The sequence below is a fragment of the Colias eurytheme genome, chromosome 32, assembly GCF_061535395.1.
Source record: "Colias eurytheme isolate Ceu_HAF_F1 chromosome 32, ilColEury1 Martin Lab GWU primary, whole genome shotgun sequence".
Taxonomy (NCBI): domain Eukaryota; kingdom Metazoa; phylum Arthropoda; class Insecta; order Lepidoptera; family Pieridae; genus Colias; species Colias eurytheme.
The window spans coordinates 5,805,893-5,826,283 of NC_143011.1; the positions used below are offsets into that span (position 1 = coordinate 5,805,893).

At 38.5% G+C, this 20,391-nt stretch overlaps 3 protein-coding genes across 3 annotated transcripts; 1 reads left to right on the forward strand and 2 right to left on the reverse strand.

The window, feature by feature from the left end:
• The first annotated feature begins 1,445 nt into the window (after window positions 1-1,445).
• LOC149895235 (uncharacterized) lies at window positions 1,446-2,021 on the forward strand. Its single transcript, XM_090119205.1, has one exon. The coding sequence runs from the start codon at window positions 1,446-1,448 to the stop codon at window positions 2,019-2,021; it is 576 nt and encodes a 191-aa protein (XP_089975331.1).
• Window positions 2,022-13,058: 11,037 nt separating this feature from the next.
• LOC149895236 (uncharacterized) lies at window positions 13,059-13,634 on the reverse strand. The gene has a single exon (XM_090119206.1). The coding sequence runs from the start codon at window positions 13,632-13,634 to the stop codon at window positions 13,059-13,061; it is 576 nt and encodes a 191-aa protein (XP_089975332.1).
• A 5,509-nt stretch (window positions 13,635-19,143) lies between these two features.
• On the reverse strand, window positions 19,144-19,719 carry LOC149895237 (uncharacterized). The gene has a single exon (XM_090119207.1). It carries the CDS (start codon window positions 19,717-19,719, stop codon window positions 19,144-19,146), a length of 576 nt encoding a protein of 191 aa, XP_089975333.1.
• Between the last annotated feature and the right edge of the window lie 672 nt (window positions 19,720-20,391).

Sequence of the window (20,391 nt, forward strand, 5' to 3'; positions counted from 1 at the left end):
TTTAGGGTTTGAAATAAGTGGTAATGGTATCCAACCAGGCTCTGCGAAAACTGGAGCAGTCTCAAAATTTCCTACTCCCTTAAATCAGCATGACGTTAGACGATTTTTAGGTCTTGCCAGCTTCTTTAGAAGATTTGTCAAGGATTTTGCTCTGATAGTAAAACCATTGACGGGTCTTCTAAAGAAAAATGCGCCTTGGAAATGGGGGGAAGAAGAAGCAACTGCATTTACAGAGATTAAAAAACGATTGACCAGCAGACCAATTCTCGCACTATACGACAAAAATTTAGAAACTCAGTTACACACGGATGCGTGTAGATTTGGCATCGCGGGTATTCTTCTTCAGAAAGACGAGAAAGGTTTATGGAGAGTTGTAGCATACTACAGTCGTCAAACCACGGTAGAAGAGCAGAAACTTCACTCGTTTGAGTTAGAAACTCTAGCTGTGATAGCGTCATTAAACAAGTTTAGGGTCTACTTGTTAGGCCTACGCTTCAAAATACTAACAGATTGTAATTCATTACGCACCACACTTACAAAACGAGATGTGATCCCGAAAATTGCAAGATGGTGGGTGCAGTTACAAGAATATGACTGTGAAATTGAGTATCGACCAGGAGATAAGATGTCACATGTGGATGCCCTGAGTCGAGCTCCATCAGACTCAAAAGTAGACGATTTGCACGTTATTGATATACTTAGTGTTACTGCTGAAGATTGGATTACTACTGTTCAATCTTCAGATGACGATATAAGGCGTATTAAAGAAATATTAAGTGATCCAGAATCCCCCAACATAAGTACATTTCAAAATTACAAATTAAAAAATGGACGTGTATACAGGATCATAGCTGATGATAATATCAAATGGGTAGTGCCTAGAGGCGCACGCTGGCAAATTGTTAAAGCCAATCACGATGACGTAGGCCATTTTGGGTTAGAAAAGACTTTAGATCGTATTCGGGCATTATATTGGTTTCCTAAAATGAGAACCTTTGTCACCAAATATGTTTCAGCATGTTTAGAATGTGCTCACCATAAGATGCCAGGTGGTGCTCGACAAGGTCACCTACATTCCATAAAAAAAGTAGAAATCCCCTTTCACACGGTCCACGTGGACCATGTTGGGCCTTTCATTAAGAGTAAGAAGGGGAACTCATATATCTTAGTAATCATCGATGCCTTTACTAAATTTGTTTCTTTGGCTGCCGTCAAAAGTACCAAAACGTCGGAAACTATAAAAGTAATTAAAAAAAAATCTTATTGGGTATTTTGGTACTCCAACACGCCTCATTTCTGATAGAGGTAGCTGTTTTACCAGCAAGAGGTTTAGGAAGTTTATACAGGCCTTAGGCATAAAGCATGTTATGAATGCAGTAGCCACGCCGCGAGCAAATGGTCAAGTAGAAAGGTCAAACCGAACTATATTGGCATCATTGGGAACCATGAACCATGGCAAAGATCCTAGAACATGGGATGATAATCTATCGGATATACAGTTAGGCATTAATACGACAATACACGACGTCACAAAAAAAACTCCTAGTGAATTATTATTTGGGCGTAGAGTTACAAATCCTTCGCAAGGTATATTAAGTGAAGTAATTTCGGATGTAGGACATGGAATAGTAGACGGTAAGATTGACGATATTAGATTAGATGCACGCTGCCTGATGCAACAGCAAGCGAAGGTCAGTGAAGAACGGTATAATAGAAAAAGAAAAGCGGCAAAAGTATATAAAGTAGGTGATCTAGTGCGAATTTTGAGAGCAGTTGCATCTGGCAGCGGGCAGTCTAAAAAGTTGGAACCCAAACTACAGGGACCGTACCGCGTAATTAAAGTTTTACCAAACGACCGTTATGTGGTAGAGGATACCCCTTTATCTCGAAAAGGTAGGCGGTACGAAGCTGTCGTGGCAGCCGACAAAATGCACCCTTGGTTAAATTTTAAATCGATGTCTGATAGCGATAATGACGGTGATGATAGTTGTTCTGATGCCATTGAGAATCAAAATAATTAAATTTTATACATACACATTAGGTAGTTTAAAGTTCTTTATGTATGTTGTAATACACATCCTTCTATAAATGACGAGTCAAGTCTACGTGTTTGGTATGAACGAAGAATGATCGACGTTTATAACAAACACATGGAATTTGAAATAGCTTGCATATTGTGGGCATGCCGGGCACAATATGCCGCCCAACGAGAACCAAAATGCAGTATATGTGTGAACAGTGAGTACCGAGTGATTTTGTATGATTATTATGGGTATGCCGGGCACAATGATGTGCCGCCCAAAACGAATAGCTTACATACTGTGGGCATGCCGGGCATGATGTGCCGCCCAAAGAGTAACAATATGCAGTCTATGTGCAAGCAATGAGTACTGAGTGATTTTTATTACTGTTGAGGGCATGCTGGGTACAATGATGTGCCGCCCAAAGAGTAACAATATGCAGTCTATGTGCAAGCAGTGAGTTCTGAGTGATTTTGATTACTGTTGAGGGCATGCTGGGTACAATGGTGTGCCGCCCATAAGAAAGCAACAATTATTATTGTACATTGTTATTTTTGTGATCTAATTATTGTCAAATTTAAATGTATGAGATAGTATTATGTAATTTAAATATAACATTATGATTGTATTGCAATACCTGCATAAGGTCACTAATATGTAAAAATGTATTGGTGAGCAATAAATTATTTGAATTTGAATTAGTCCTAATCAAACGGATAGAGAAGTGAGTTTTTGTTATACAAATGTTTGTAGCGATTGTCGAAGTAGTTCCAATAGAGATATATATATTTATTTATTTTCTTTTTTTTTTTCGAAATTTGTAAATCTTATTCTAGGCTTGTTTCCTTGTGTAATTTTGATTATTTGTAAAAGCTAATCATACCAATTCAAACTTCGGGAACTAGTTGTAAATACATATTATTATAAGTATTTGTTTCAATTTCATGTAAGTATGGTTGCATTTTGTTTTCCATATTTTATCATTTTATTTTTGTTTAAATTTAATTTAAGCCAACGAAGGCACTCGTTGAAGATCGGATGGCCGAGCTGTTACAAATCTTAAAATCATACATAGTACATTATTTTCCATAGACAAGGTTTTCTGTTATTTATAATCTACCGCCTGACAACTTAACCTCCCCTCCAGTCGGTTAGTTGTCAGTCGATCGCTCACATTTTTTGTAGAAACGATCAGCTAGCAATTGATCCTGAACAGCCGACTAGTGCGGTCAACAAGTCAGTGCCTTAGCCGTGCCTCATGCTTGTTTTAGGGTTATTTAAATCTATTATTTAAGATTGTGAAAGATTGCGAATATTATAGTAAAAAGTGAATGTAACAAGGAGGAATATTAAAATATCAATTGTGAAGAAGGCGTTTCATTCCACAACCCAACAGCTTCAGAAGTGGGATAACGATAACAAGATTGGTGATGGGCCGTGATTGGTCAAGGACTCCTTCACGCAGCCGAGACGGCAGTCGTGAGGGCAATGAACAGCGAAGCCGGCGTAGTAGAGAGCGCCGCAGTGAAAAGCGCTCAGACCGCCGCAGTCAGCGCCCAAGCCCGAACCGAAGTGCCAGTCACCGGAGCCGCCCTAACACTGAGCACCACCAAAGGAGTCCCGGTGAGCGACGTTCTAGGCGTAGTATTGAACGTCGCAGCCAACGATCGGGTGAACATCGAAGTCGTAGCCGCAGTCAGCTACGAAATCGCCACGATAGCAGAATTATGAATATTGATCGGGACCGTAGAAGTAGGAAACGTAGTAAGGACTGTTCTATTACAAGACCCCAAAAAGGTGATAAAAGCGATGTAACTAGTACTTAGATTCATTTGTTGATGCGATTAAATCGATGAAATCTAGTTCTAGTGATAAATTTTCGTCTATTCACAATGTAATACCTGATTTTGATCCAATGGCAAAAGAACAGACTGTTAATGCGTGGTTATCGAAGGTTGAGGAATGTAAATTAATTTACGAATGGTCAGAAAAACAAGTCGTGCACTACGCTCTGCCTAAACTCTCGGGAATAGCTAAAACGTGGTACCAAAGTCTCCCCACTTTGCTGTATTCTTGGGAGGAATGGAAAGTTAAATTAATTGAAACTTTTCCATCTACCCAGAATTATGGTGAATTATTAACTGAAATGTTGAATAAAAAACTACGGTTTAGTGAATCTCCCGAATTATATTATTACACTAAAATTAACTTACTAAACCGTTGCAACATATATGGCAAAAATGCAGTTGATTGTCTAATTTATGGAATTGAAGATAGGGGTATTAGACTAGGAGCTCAAGCGGCACAATTTTCTGAACCTGAACAGTTACTCAAATTTTTTAAAACTGTTAAACCAGGCGTTTCTAGGGATACCGAAAGATCAATTCGAGATAGGGATAAACGGCCGGTACCAAATAATTCAAATAGGGTCTTGAATAAGCCGAATAGATTCGAACCGGGTCGGATAACTTGTTTCAATTGTAACGAAGTAGGTCACCCCAGCTATAAATGCAATAAACCGTTATTAAAGTGTAGTCGTTGTAATTTATTAGGTCATTTGTCTAATGCGTGTTCTCAAATGGAACCCGCTCAAAAGCTAGATAAGGAAAAAACCGTGTTGAAAATCTCTAGTCAACAATCGGCGAGTATTTACACTTTTCCTATACGTATTAACGGGGTAAATGTCCAATGTCATTTAGATTTAGGGAGCGAATGTACTCTAATTCGGTTGACGGACGCCCTAAATCTAGGGTTCGATTGGACCACAAATGATTTACCCTTACTAAAAGGCCTAGGCAATATACCGTACCAGCCTATCGGTAAGTCGTTAGTTAATATTGAGGTACAAGGAATTACTGAAAAAGATATAGAAATATTAGTTATTAATGATAACCTCATTAACTATCCAGTGCTTCTAGGGCATTCATTTTCAGAACGGCCGGGTATTAAAATTACTAAATCCGTAGATAAACTGAAGATTTGTAAGACCCAAAACGCTAAAATACACTTGTTATGTAGGGAGCAAACTTATATTAACCCTGAGGCAATACAAACTGTCGCAGTATTAGCAAAACCTGAACTTTCTTGTACTGTATATGTTAGAGGTGGTATGCGGGGACAAAATGGTTCTGAATTCTATTTGTTTCCGGGAGAATATGAATTAGTGGATACGCGGTGCGCGGGTGACGCTGGCGGAGGTTGGGTCTTGTAGAGACCATTGGAATATGGGAGTCCGTGGGACTCGGCATTCGGAGGAATGCGTGTGGAACAAACATGAGGTTTGTTGTGGGGCTTAGTGAAAAGCCAGAGTTTGCATTCGGAGGAATGCGTGTGTGTTGTTGGGCTTAGTGAAAAGCCAGAGTTTGCATTCGGAGGAATGCGTGTGTGTTGTTGGGCTTAGTGAAAAGCCAGAGTTGGCATTCGGTGGAATGCGTGTGTGATGTTGGGCTTAGTGAAAAGCCAGAGTTGGCATTCGGTGGAATGCGTGCGTGATGATGGGCTTAGTGAAAAGCCACAGGACTCGGATAAGATTCATGCTCTAGTTTTTTTGTGATACTTTAATAATGATCTGCTGATGACAATAGCAGTGAAAGTGGTATTTGGTTGCTTAAGCGTTATTTTCTTTTAGTAGTTAGTAGTTCATAAATTTAATCGAAATGATCAGGATTCAATGTTTCATTACTTTAATCAAAATGGTTAATTTCAAAGGGTTGAAGTTGGAAATTATTTTAAGGTATTCAAATTAAGAAAAAAACCTGTTTTCATATGAACTTAAATTTTGTATTATGAGATTCTTTGCTATAGGACGTTTCTTGTACAAATTTCATGATTCTGTGTTCACAAGAAATATCCTGAAGGTATTGATTCCTCGTGTCCCCTGCGAATGTCGAAAACTACTATCTTTTGATCGACTGTTATAACTTTTCAAAGCTTAACGGGACGATGGTATGCGATATGAATTTCAAAGGTCTTGATAGATAGACTGATAGACGTACGGACAACTAAGTGATCTTAAGGATTTAGTTTTTTTCAGTTTTGTGGTTTAAAAGCCTAAAAATTAAATATCCGAGTTTAATTGTAAAAATTTGTCAGGATTGGCCGAAGAGCATGTACTGTGCGAGATGTTTTCTGTGTTACAGCACCCACAAACACGAGGACGTGTTCAGCGCAGGATGGCCGTGTCGGAGACGGTCAATAGCGCGGATGTAAAACGACTCTAAGCACGAGTTCCGGGAGGTGGCAGCACAGTGAAGTTGGCGGCTTACTTCATGCTTGTACCGGGTCGAGCCCGTGAAGGCTCGCCCTCGGGACGGCACTTCACATTCGAACATCGAAGAGTTCGGATCTTCCACTACTAGGAACTGTTAACCTTTTCTTTGCTAGTGTTTAATTTAAATGTGTAACGTAACGGTTATTAAAAGTGATTGTATTTAAAGTGATTGTATTAAAATGACTGTATTGTAAAACTGACATGATTAAAAAGAGCAACTATAGAGTTTCTTGCCGGTTCTTCTCTGTAGATACTGCTTTCCGAATCGGTGGTAAATAAAGAAATGATTGAGTTTGAGGTGTTTCTTTGCTTGATTACCCAACGCAACGCCCACAGCTTGAAAATAGATTCACAATCTACATCTTGCTCCGACATCAGAATTGGGATCAAATCGAGCAAATGAGAAAACACGTGACGATAACCTCGATACGATATACGATAACCTGATTAAAAGTCAAAGCGCCGCAACCACGTGGCACTTCGATCCAGTTTCAACGGGAACAGCAAGAAGTCGGAAGCAAGCATCATCGTATCATCGAGAGCAGCGCCGTGTCATGTCGTGCACCGTGCCATCGCGTCGAGCATCCGGCTTCGAGCATCATGCGTCGAGCGTCGAGCATCATGCGTCGAGCGTCATGCGTTGCGCCATGTGGTGCATTACGCATCCATACTGAGCGCCGCGGCACCAAGCTGGGCTCCGCGACACCACGCCAGGTGTTGCACATCCACGCCAGGCACCGCAATACCACGCCGGGCGTCGCGCTACCATCACTACCATCAACACGTCGAGCCTGAGATCACCGGAACCAGAGCGACGTGTCGACGTGTCGTGCAACTATCCTTCAATCTCATACAAAACCGGTCAGTAGATAACATTCCACTTTGAGTGTACAGTAAGATAAAGAAAGTAGGTTTTCAAAATGTAGTAACTTCAAGCAACTTATTCGAATGAAAAAGAAATTTATTGCCAAAAACATTAGTTACAAAATTTATTTTAAAATTAATTGAGGAAAATGGTCACAGCCTCGGCAAAATGCTGCACAAAAACAGCGCTAATTTACAGGCTGTACCGAATGTAATGATTACAGATTTTGTTAAAAGTTGTAACCTACAAGACCAGTGTATAGTTTAATCTTATTGCATTACATTTAACTCAACTTATTTACGCAGTGATAAATTAACAGTACCTATTTCACTTATTCAGGGACGGGTTTACATTAGTAGGTAATTCACGTAATTTTAAAAAATACTTTGTGGCGTAAGCACTGCCATCAAGATAAATTAAGTAACGAATTGCTTTAATGTTTGTTATTTTGTGAGCTAACACTAACAAAGAAAGCACATTAATTGGTACACTGCATCCAGATCCTTCAATCGAACGTAAACAATAAACATTCACTTGTCCGTGTATCAGAACAAAAACAGTATGCGAATTACTTTCAAATTAGTTTCTTAACTACCCGCGTTAGTTTCTTGACTACCCGCATTAATTTCTTAAACTACCTGCGTTAGTTTTTTAGGCTATAACCCTTGACAAATAGCAATTAATTGCTACACAAAGACAGCCTTATTGCTATTCGATTAAAAACGAAAAGTAATGCCTTAACTAGTGCATTTGAGGTTTAAAAAAAAACTTTTCGTAGGTTTTATTTAAGGTGATATTTGAGGTAATTTCTTAAAATAAAGTTGTGAACAATTCACAGTATACAGTTTTACGATATGAAGTTTTATGAAATGTTGCAGATTTAGTTTTATCGAATAAAAGGTAAATCGAGGCATTTAGTTTTGAATTTTTACAGAGAATTTATTGGGTCCTTATTTAGGCAGTTCATAATACAATGTCACAGATAATTAGCGTGTGTTCAAATAAACATCTAGCGTAAGATAAATCTTTGGAATCTACATTTGGTTTTAGTACATTAGATTGCTTTAAAATTAAGAACTATCCCATCAACGTTAGGGTACGTTAAATGTTAAGATATTAAGACTTTAAAAAAAAAAACTGGAAATAATCTTAAGGTTAATAGCGCCTTTACAGTTTACATACTGTCGTCAGATAATGTCTGTTTAATTGAATAGAGAAAAGAAAAACCCATCCAGGTTTTCTGAAAGTTTTTGAAGTGAAACTTCTTTATCGGGGTTGGACAAAAATTTAGTGTAACATTTTTGCGTTACGCCGTAAGCGTGACATTTTTGCGTTACGCCGTACGCGTGACATTTTTGCGTTACGCCATACTCGTGACATTTTTAAGGTCATAAAGAAGTTTCACTTCTTACGTGTGTACTCTAGTACACGCATACATTTTTTTTCTTATCCCTATCACGCGTGATTTGATATATTTCTGTAAAGTTGCATATTGTAAATTATTTTTTGAAAAAATAAGGTCAAAAAGAAGTTTCATTTCTTACGTGTGTACACGTACGCGTAGCACACGCACACATTTTTTTTGGTTTTTAGCTTCAAATAAGTCCTAAACGTGGAGTATTCGATAGTACCTAATCGATTTACATTGTGTGCATTTAATGTAATTTCTTGATAATAGTTTTTGTGACTAGCTGCAGTTTGACATCAACTGAATACATCAATTAGGTAGTTGTACAGTAGTTGTTGAGTAGTTCATTCTTATTACGTTGAAACTAAAATTTAGCTCAGCCCTTTTGCCGTTCGATATTAGATTCACAGATGCTGCTTATAGCTGCTTATAGTATACACTTATTAATTGTTTTAAGTTGAGTTTTCAAAAGTAAACATAACGTTAAGGAATTTAGCCATATGCAAATTTGCCGATAAAAAAAAGTTTTGAAGGGTTTCTCGCGATTTTTTTTTGTAGGCAGATATTATGTTATCACATGATTACTTTAAATTCAAGTTGGTAAATATTCAGTTGAGAATAAGCTTTCACCACTTTTTGAGTGTTTTCTGCGGTTCAGTTACGAATTATTCGTTTTAAACTTTTTAAGATGTTATTTTTGTGCTGTTGTCACATTTGTTTGTTAATGATCATAACAACAAAATAAAACTGCTGTTAACATTTGAGCAAGCTGCACAGGCTAGCACAATGATAGATTTGGGAGGTATAGTTCAGTAGAGTTCTAGTTGAGTAGAGTTGTAGCATACTGATAGTTGTGTTGTCTCGTACGTTGTGAAGTAAATGTGTGTTGCGTGAAATAATATTGTGATGGTAATGTAGTTCATCGAAGGATTGTGGTGTTCTATCTGGCATGAGGTCCAGGATAGTAGATGTGTGTTCTGACCGGTCAGGAGGACCGCGGCAGTATGGTAACCCTGTAAGGTCAGTGTGGGCCGAGGCAGGATGGTAGTTATTTTGGTATCCCGAGATGAATTACCGTAGTAATGTAGTGTGAGAAATGGCGTACGGGGACGCATGATTGTCAGTATGGCTGTATAGAAGATACCTAGAGTTTTAATATTCGGTTGGATGAGTAATATTCAGTTCAGATAAGATTTCTCTTTTTTTTTAACTGTTGAGCTATTGAAATACTAAACACCAATAATCACTTTGAAAAGACAGATGTTGTTTATACAATGTTCGGGTAACTTCACTTTGTTAATATACTGAGGATGCCTGAGGGCCAAGTACCACTTGAAGTTGATTAATGTTTGAAACTTGAATTTGAGTTGAGTGATAGCGGTGAATCTTAGTTCGATTGGTCAGAGTGTGCCAGTAGTCATTTCGTAGCCGTAGTCCGTTGAAGTCGGTGTCTGCTATAAGGGGTTATGGCTGCTTATAGTAAACCGTGGATGCGCGGTATTACCGTAGTCCGTTGAAGCCGGCGTCTGCTATTAGGAGTACAGATAGCTGCTTATAGTAAACCGTGGATGCGCGGTGCGCGGGTGACGCTGGCGGAGGTTGGGTCTTGGAGAGACCATTGGAATATGGGAGTCCGTGGGACTCGGCATTCGGAGGAATGCGTGTGGAACAAACATGAGGTTTGTTGTGGGGCTTAGTGAAAAGCCAGAGTTTGCATTCGGAGGAATGCGTGTGTGTTGTTGGGCTTAGTGAAAAGCCAGAGTTGGCATTCGGTGGAATGCGTGTGTGATGATGGGCTTAGTGAAAAGCCACAGGCCTCGGATAAGATTCATGCTCTAGTTTTTTTGTGATACTTTAATAATGATCTTCTGATGACAATAGCAGTGAAAGTGGTGTTTGGTCGCTTATGCGTTACTTTCTTTTAGTAGTAATTTAATTGAAATGATCAGAATTCAATGTTTCATTATTTTAATCAAAATGGTTAATTTCAAAGGGTTGAAGTTGGAAATTATTTTAGGATATTCAAATTAAGAAAAAAAACCTGTTTTCATATGAACTTAAATTTTGTATTATGAGATTCTTTGCTATAGGACGTTTCTTGTACAAATTTCATGATTCTGTGTTCACAAGAAATATCCTGAAGGTATTGATTCCTCGTGTCCCCTGCGAATGTCGAAAACTGCTATCTTTTGATCGACTGTTATAACTTTTCAAAGCTTAACGGGACGATGGTATGCGATATGAATTTCAAAGGTCTTGATAGATAGACTGATAGACTTACGGAGAACTAAGTGATCTTAAGGATTTAGTTTTTTTTCAGTTTTGTGGTTTAAAAGCCTAAAAATTAAATATCAGAGTTTAATTGTAAAAATTTGTCAGGATTGGCCGAAGAGCATGTACTGTGCGAGATGTTTTCTGTGTTACAGCACCCACAAACACGAGGACGTGTTCAGCGCAGGATGGCCGTGTCGGAGACGGTCAATAGCGCGGATGTAAAACGACTCTAAGCACGAGTTCCGGGAGGTGGCAGCACAGTGAAGTTGGCGGCTTACTTCATGCTTGTACCGGGTCGAGCCCGTGAAGGCTCGCCCTCGGGACGGCACTTCACATTCGAACATCGAAGAGTTCGGATCTTCCACTACTAGGAACTGTTAACCTTTTCTTTGCTAGTGTTTAATTTAAATGTGTAACGTAACGGTTATTAAAAGTGATTGTATTTAAAGTGATTGTATTAAAATGACTGTATTGTAAAACTGACATGATTAAAAAGAGCAACTATAGAGTTTCTTGCCGGTTCTTCTCTGTAGATACTGCTTTCCGAATCGGTGGTAAATAAAGAAATGATTGAGTTTGAGGTGTTTCTTTGCTCGATTACCCAACGCAACGCCCACAGCTTGAAAATAGATTCACAATCTACATCTTGCTCCGACAGAAAAGACTTTAGATCGTATTCGGGCATTATATTGGTTTCCTAAAATGAGAACCTTTGTCACCAAATATGTTTCAGCATGTTTAGAATGTGCTCACCATAAGATGCCAGGTGGTGCTCGACAAGGTCATCTACATTCCATAGAAAAAGTAGAAATCCCACTTCTGAAGCTGTTGGGTTGTGGAATGAAACGCCTTCTTCACAATTGATATTTTAATATTCCTCCTTGTTACATTCACTTTTTACTATAATATTCGCAATCTTTCACAATCTTAAATAATAGATTTAAATAACCCTAAAACAAGCATGAGGCACGGCTAAGGCACTGACTTGTTGACCGCACTGGTCGGCTGTTCAGGATCAATTGCTAGCTGATCGTTTCTTCAAAAAATGTGAGCGATCGACTGACAACTAACCGACTGGAGGGGAGGTTAAGTTGTCAGGCGGTAGATTATAAATAACAGAAAACCTTGTCTATGGAAAATAATGTACTATGTATGATTTTAAGATTTGTAACAGCTCGGCCATCCGATCTTCAACGAGTGCCTTCGTTGGCTTAAATTAAATTTAAACAAAAATAAAATGTTAAAATATGGAAAACAAAATGCAACCATACTTACATGAAATTGAAACAAATACTTATAATAATATGTATTTACAACTAGTTCCCGAAGTTTGAATTGGTATGATTAGCTTTTACAAATAATCAAAATTACACAAGGAAACAAGCCTAGAATAAGATTTACAAATTTCGAAAAAAAAAAGAAAATAAATAAATATATATATCTCTATTGGAACTACTTCGACAATCGCTACAAACATTTGTATAACAAAAACTCACTTCTCTATCCGTTTGATTAGGACTAATTCAAATTCAAATAATTTATTGCTCACCAATACATTTTTACATATTAGTGACCTTATGCAGGTATTGCAATACAATCATAATGTTATATTTAAATTACATAATACTATCTCATACATTTAAATTTGACAATAATTAGATCACAAAAATAACAATGTACAATAATAATTGTTGCTTTCTTATGGGCGGCACACCATTGTACCCAGCATGCCCTCAACAGTAATCAAAATCACTCAGAACTCACTGCTTGCACATAGACTGCATATTGTTACTCTTTGGGCGGCACATCATTGTACCCAGCATGCCCTCAACAGTAATAAAAATCACTCAGTACTCATTGCTTGCACATAGACTGCATATTGTTACTCTTTGGGCGGCACATCATGCCCGGCATGCCCACAGTATGTAAGCTATTCGTTTTGGGCGGCACATCATTGTGCCCGGCATACCCATAATAATCATACAAAATCACTCGGTACTCACTGTTCACACATATACTGCATTTTGGTTCTCGTTGGGCGGCATATTGTGCCCGGCACGCCCACAATATGCAAGCTATTTCAAATTCCATGTGTTTGTTATAAACGTCGATCATTCTTCGTTCATACCAAACACGTAGACTTGACTCGTCATTTATAGAAGGATGTGTATTACAACATACATAAAGAACTTTAAACTACCTAATGTGTATGTATAAAATTTAATTATTTTGATTCTCAATGGCATCAGAACAACTATCATCACCGTCATTATCGCTATCAGACATCGATTTAAAATTTAACCAAGGGTGCATTTTGTCGGCTGCCACGACAGCTTCGTACCGCCTACCTTTTCGAGATAAAGGGGTATCCTCTACCACATAACGGTCGTTTGGTAAAACTTTAATTACGCGGTACGGTCCCTGTAGTTTGGGTTCCAACTTTTTAGACTGCCCGCTGCCAGATGCAACTGCTCTCAAAATTCGCACTAGATCACCTACTTTATATACTTTTGCCGCTTTTCTTTTTCTATTATACCGTTCTTCACTGACCTTCGCTTGCTGTTTCATCAGGCAGCGTGCATCTAATCTAATATCGTCAATCTTACCGTCTACTATTCCATGTCCTACATCCGAAATTACTTCACTTAATATACCTTGCGAAGGATTTGTAACTCTACGCCCAAATAATAATTCACTAGGAGTTTTTTTTGTGACGTCGTGTATTGTCGTATTAATGCCTAACTGTATATCCGATAGATTATCATCCCATGTTCTAGGATCTTTGCCATGGTTCATGGTTCCCAATGATGCCAATATAGTTCGGTTTGACCTTTCTACTTGACCATTTGCTCGCGGCGTGGCTACTGCATTCATAACATGCTTTATGCCTAAGGCCTGTATAAACTTCCTAAACCTCTTGCTGGTAAAACAGCTACCTCTATCAGAAATGAGGCGTGTTGGAGTACCAAAATACCCAATAAGATTTTTTTTAATTACTTTTATAGTTTCCGACGTTTTGGTACTTTTGACGGCAGCCAAAGAAACAAATTTAGTAAAGGCATCGATGATTACTAAGATATATGAGTTCCCCTTCTTACTCTTAATGAAAGGCCAAACATGGTCCACGTGGACCGTGTGAAAGGGGATTTCTACTTTTTCTATGGAATGTAGGTGACCTTGTCGAGCACCACCTGGCATCTTATGGTGAGCACATTCTAAACATGCTGAAACATATTTGGTGACAAAGGTTCTCATTTTAGGAAACCAATATAATGCCCGAATACGATCTAAAGTCTTTTCTAACCCAAAATGGCCTACGTCATCGTGATTGGCTTTAACAATTTGCCAGCGTGCGCCTCTAGGCACTACCCATTTGATATTATCATCAGCTATGATCCTGTATACACGTCCATTTTTTAATTTGTAATTTTGAAATGTACTTACTATGTTGGGGGATTCTGGATCACTTAATATTTCTTTAATACGCCTTATATCGTCATCTGAAGATTGAACAGTAGTAATCCAATCTTCAGCAGTAACACTAAGTATATCAATAACGTGCAAATCGTCTACTTTTGAGTCTGATGGAGCTCGACTCAGGGCATCCACATGTGACATCTTATCTCCTGGTCGATACTCAATTTCACAGTCATATTCTTGTAACTGCACCCACCATCTTGCAATTTTCGGGATCACATCTCGTTTTGTAAGTGTGGTGCGTAATGAATTACAATCTGTTAGTATTTTGAAGCGTAGGCCTAACAAGTAGACCCTAAACTTGTTTAATGACGCTATCACAGCTAGAGTTTCTAACTCAAACGAGTGAAGTTTCTGCTCTTCTACCGTGGTTTGACGACTGTAGTATGCTACAACTCTCCATAAACCTTTCTCGTCTTTCTGAAGAAGAATACCCGCGATGCCGAATCTACACGCATCCGTGTGTAACTGAGTTTCTAAATTTTTGTCGTATAGTGCGAGAATTGGTCTGCTGGTCAATCGTTTTTTTAATCTCTGTAAATGCAGTTGCTTCTTCTTCCCCCCATTTCCAAGGCGCATTTTTCTTTAGAAGACCCGTCAATGGTTTTACTATCAGAGCAAAATCCTTGACAAATCTTCTAAAGAAGCTGGCAAGACCTAAAAATCGTCTAACGTCATGCTGATTTAAGGGAGTAGGAAATTTTGAGACTGCTCCAGTTTTCGCAGAGCCTGGTTGGATACCATTACCACTTATTTCAAACCCTAAAAAGTCTAATTTATCAAACATAAATTTACATTTCTGCATTTTCAGTGTTAAGCCTCCTTCTTTTAATAAGTTCAAAACTTCTTCTAGTCTTTGCAGCGCTTCATCAAAGCAACGCGCGGGTATCAAAACATCATCCATATACACAATTACATAACTTAACCGTGCTTTATTAAGAATCTTATGCATGGCTCTTTGGAAAACCGAAGGAGCGTTTGCTAAGCCAAATGGCATTCTGGTGTATTCATATTGTCCATCTGGCGTAACAAACGCGGTCTTCTCTTGAGACTTCTCCGAGATGGGAATCTGATAGTACCCTGAAGCCAAATCCAGCGATATGAACATCTTATGGCCCGCTAATTGATCAAGAAGGTCTTCTACCCTAGGGAGAGGATAATGGTCTCACTTAGTCCTGCTGTTTAAGGCTCTGTAGTCAACACACATTCGCCTCTCACCACTTTTCTTTCTTACCAATACAATGGGGCTCGCGTAAGGTGATGAAGACTCCTTAACTATACCACAATCTAACATTTCTGCTACCATGCGCCTGACATCTTCTCTTTCTGCATACGAGAGTCTATAAGGCCTGTAAACTACCGGTTCTTCATTCTTTAATTGTATATCCATTTCTAATACAGTTGTAAATCCGAGATCCTTAAGACAGGAAGAAAAACAGCTGCTATATCTTGCGAGCAAGTCCTTCACCATTTGTTTTTCTAATTCGCTAAGATTATCCCCTATAACAGGCTCAGATATATCATTCCTGTCAGTGAAATTAACGTTATTTACATATTTACAATCATTACTCATTACCATACTGCGTATCAGCAACTGTTCACGTTCTAGAATTAAACCCTTAGTTCTAGGATTTAAGATAAGAAGACAGCCTAATCCATCTTTTAATTCATATTCTCCCGGAAACAAATAGAATTCAGAACCATTTTGTCCCCGCATACCACCTCTAACATATACAGTACAAGAAAGTTCAGGTTTTGCTAATACTGCGACAGTTTGTATTGCCTCAGGGTTAATATAAGTTTGCTCCCTACATAACAAGTGTATTTTAGCGTTTTGGGTCTTACAAATCTCCAGTTTATCTACGGTTTTAGTAATTTTAATACCCGGCCGTTCTGAAAATGAATGCCCTAGAAGCACTGGATAGTTAATGAGGTTATCATTAATAACTAATATTTCTATATCTTTTTCAGTAATTCCTTGTACCTCAATATTAACTAACGACTTACCGATAGGCTGGTACGGTATATTGCCTAGGCCTTTTAGTAAGGGTAAATCATTTGTGGTCCAATCGAACCCTAGATTTAGGGCGTCCGTCAACCGAATTAGAGTACATTCGCTCCCTAAATCTAAATGACATTGGACATTTACCCCGTTAATACGTATAGGAAAAGTGTAAATACTCGCCGATTGTTGACTAGAGATTTTCAACACGGTTTTTTCCTTATCTAGCTTTTGAGCGGGTTCCATTTTAGAACACGCATTAGACAAATGACCTAATAAATTACAACGACTACACTTTAATAACGGTTTATTGCATTTATAGCTGGGGTGACCTACTTCGTTACAATTGAAACAAGTTATCCGACCCGGTTCGAATCTATTCGGCTTATTCAAGACCCTATTTGAATTATTTGGTACCGGCCGTTTATCCCTATCTCGAATTGATCTTTCGGTATCCCTAGAAACGCCTGGTTTAACAGTTTTAAAAAATTTGAGTAACTGTTCAGGTTCAGAAAATTGTGCCGCTTGAGCTCCTAGTCTAATACCCCTATCTTAAATTCCATAAATTAGACAATCAACTGCATTTTTGCCATATATGTTGCAACGGTTTAGTAAGTTAATTTTAGTGTAATAATATAATTCGGGAGATTCACTAAACCGTAGTTTTTTATTCAACATTTCAGTTAATAATTCACCATAATTCTGGGTAGATGGAAAAGTTTCAATTAATTTAACTTTCCATTCCTCCCAAGAATACAGCAAAGTGGGGAGACTTTGGTACCACGTTTTAGCTATTCCCGAGAGTTTAGGCAGAGCGTAGTGCACGACTTGTTTTTCTGACCATTCGTAAATTAATTTACATTCCTCAACCTTCGATAACCACGCATTAACAGTCTGTTCTTTTGCCATTGGATCAAAATCAGGTATTACATTGTGAATAGACGAAAATTTATCACTAGAACTAGATTTCATCGATTTAATCACATCAACAAATGAATCTATTAAAGTACTAGTTACATCGCTTTTATCACCTTTTTGGGGTCTTGTAATAGAACAGTCCTTACTACGTTTCCTACTTCTACGGTCCCGATCAATATTCATAATTCTGCTATCGTGGCGATTTCGTAGCTGACTGCGGCTACGACTTCGATGTTCACCTGATCGTTGGCTGCGACGTTCAATACTACGCCTAGAACGTCGCTCACCGGGACTCCTTTGGTGGTGCTCAGTGTTAGGGCGGCTCCGGTGACTGGCACTTCGGTTCGGGCTTGGGCGCTGACTGCGGCGGTCTGAGCGCTTTTCACTGCGGCGCTCTCTACTACGCCGGCTTCGCTGTTCATTGCCCTCACGACTGCCGTCTCGGCTGCGTGAAGGAGTCCTTGACCAATCACGGCCCATCACCAATCTTGTTATCGTTATCCCACTTCTGAAGCTGTTGGGTTGTGGAATGAAACGCCTTCTTCACAACTGATATTTTAATATTCCTCCTTGTTACATTCACTTTTTACTATAATATTCGCAATCTTTCACAATCTTAAATAATAGATTTAAATAACCCTAAAACAAGCATGAGGCACGGCTAAGGCACTGACTTGTTGACCGCACTGGTCGGCTGTTCAGGATCAATTGCTAGCTGATCGTTTCTTCAAAAAATGTGAGCGATCGACTGACAACTAACCGACTGGAGGGGAGGTTAAGTTGTCAGGCGGTAGATTATAAATAACAGAAAACCTTGTCTATGGAAAATAATGTACTATGTATGATTTTAAGATTTGTAACAGCTCGGCCATCCGATCTTCAACGAGTGCCTTCGTTGGCTTAAATTAAATTTAAACAAAAATAAAATGTTAAAATATGGAAAACAAAATGCAACCATACTTACATGAAATTGAAACAAATACTTATAATAATATGTATTTACAACTAGTTCCCGAAGTTTGAATTGGTATGATTAGCTTTTACAAATAATCAAAATTACACAAGGAAACAAGCCTAGAATAAGATTTACAAATTTCGAAAAAAAAAGAAAATAAATAAATATATATATCTCTATTGGAACTACTTCGACAATCGCTACAAACATTTGTATAACAAAAACTCACTTCTCTATCCGTTTGATTAGGACTAATTCAAATTCAAATAATTTATTGCTCACCAATACATTTTTACATATTAGTGACCTTATGCAGGTATTGCAATACAATCATAATGTTATATTTATATTACATAATACTATCTCATACATTTAAATTTGACAATAATTAGATCACAAAAATAACAATGTACAATAATAATTGTTGCTTTCTTATGGGCGGCACACCATTGTACCCAGCATGCCCTCAACAGTAATCAAAATCACTCAGAACTCACTGCTTGCACATAGACTGCATATTGTTACTCTTTGGGCGGCACATCATTGTACCCAGCATGCCCTCAACAGTAATAAAAATCACTCAGTACTCATTGCTTGCACATAGACTGCATATTGTTACTCTTTGGGCGGCACATCATGCCCGGCATGCCCACAGTATGTAAGCTATTCGTTTTGGGCGGCACATCATTGTGCCCGGCATACCCATAATAATCATACAAAATCACTCGGTACTCACTGTTCACACATATACTGCATTTTGGTTCTCGTTGGGCGGCATATTGTGCCCGGCACGCCCACAATATGCAAGCTATTTCAAATTCCATGTGTTTGTTATAAACGTCGATCATTCTTCGTTCATACCAAACACGTAGACTTGACTCGTCATTTATAGAAGGATGTGTATTACAACATACATAAAGAACTTTAAACTACCTAATGTGTATGTATAAAATTTAATTATTTTGATTCTCAATGGCATCAGAACAACTATCATCACCGTCATTATCGCTATCAGACATCGATTTAAAATTTAACCAAGGGTGCATTTTGTCGGCTGCCACGACAGCTTCGTACCGCCTACCTTTTCGAGATAAAGGGGTATCCTCTACCACATAACGGTCGTTTGGTAAAACTTTAATTACGCGGTACGGTCCCTGTAGTTTGGGTTCCAACTTTTTAGACTGCCCGCTGCCAGATGCAACTGCTCTCAAAATTCGCACTAGATCACCTACTTTATATACTTTTGCCGCTTTTCTTTTTCTATTATACCGTTCTTCACTGACCTTCGCTTGCTGTTTCATCAGGCAGCGTGCATCTAATCTAATATCGTCAATCTTACCGTCTACTATTCCATGTCCTACATCCGAAATTACTTCACTTAATATACCTTGCGAAGGATTTGTAACTCTACGCCCAAATAATAATTCACTAGGAGTTTTTTTTGTGACGTCGTGTATTGTCGTATTAATGCCTAACTGTATATCCGATAGATTATCATCCCATGTTCTAGGATCTTTGCCATGGTTCATGGTTCCCAATGATGCCAATATAGTTCGGTTTGACCTTTCTACTTGACCATTTGCTCGCGGCGTGGCTACTGCATTCATAACATGTTTTATGCCTAAGGCCTGTATAAACTTCCTAAACCTCTTGCTGGTAAAACAGCTACCTCTATCAGAAATGAGGCGTGTTGGAGTACCAAAATACCCAATAAGATTTTTTTTAATTACTTTTATAGTTTCCGACGTTTTGGTACTTTTGACGGCAGCCAAAGAAACAAATTTAGTAAAGGCATCGATGATTACTAAGATATATGAGTTCCCCTTCTTACTCTTAATGAAAGGCCAAACATGGTCCACGTGGACCGTGTGAAAGGGGATTTCTACTTTTTCTATGGAATGTAGGTGACCTTGTCGAGCACCACCTGGCATCTTATGGTGAGCACATTCTAAACATGCTGAAACATATTTGGTGACAAAGGTTCTCATTTTAGGAAACCAATATAATGCCCGAATACGATCTAAAGTCTTTTCTAACCCAAAATGGCCTACGTCATCGTGATTGGCTTTAACAATTTGCCAGCGTGCGCCTCTAGGCACTACCCATTTGATATTATCATCAGCTATGATCCTGTATACACGTCCATTTTTTAATTTGTAATTTTGAAATGTACTTATGTTGGGGGATTCTGGATCACTTAA

Bases quoted from the DNA above. Each gene is read 5' to 3' on its own strand.
- LOC149895237 (XM_090119207.1), bottom strand. From the start codon at position 19,719: ATGAACCATGGCAAAGATCCTAGAACATGGGATGATAATCTATCGGAT.
- LOC149895236 (XM_090119206.1), bottom strand. From the start codon at position 13,634: ATGAACCATGGCAAAGATCCTAGAACATGGGATGATAATCTATCGGAT.
- LOC149895235 (XM_090119205.1), top strand. From the start codon at position 1,446: ATGAACCATGGCAAAGATCCTAGAACATGGGATGATAATCTATCGGAT.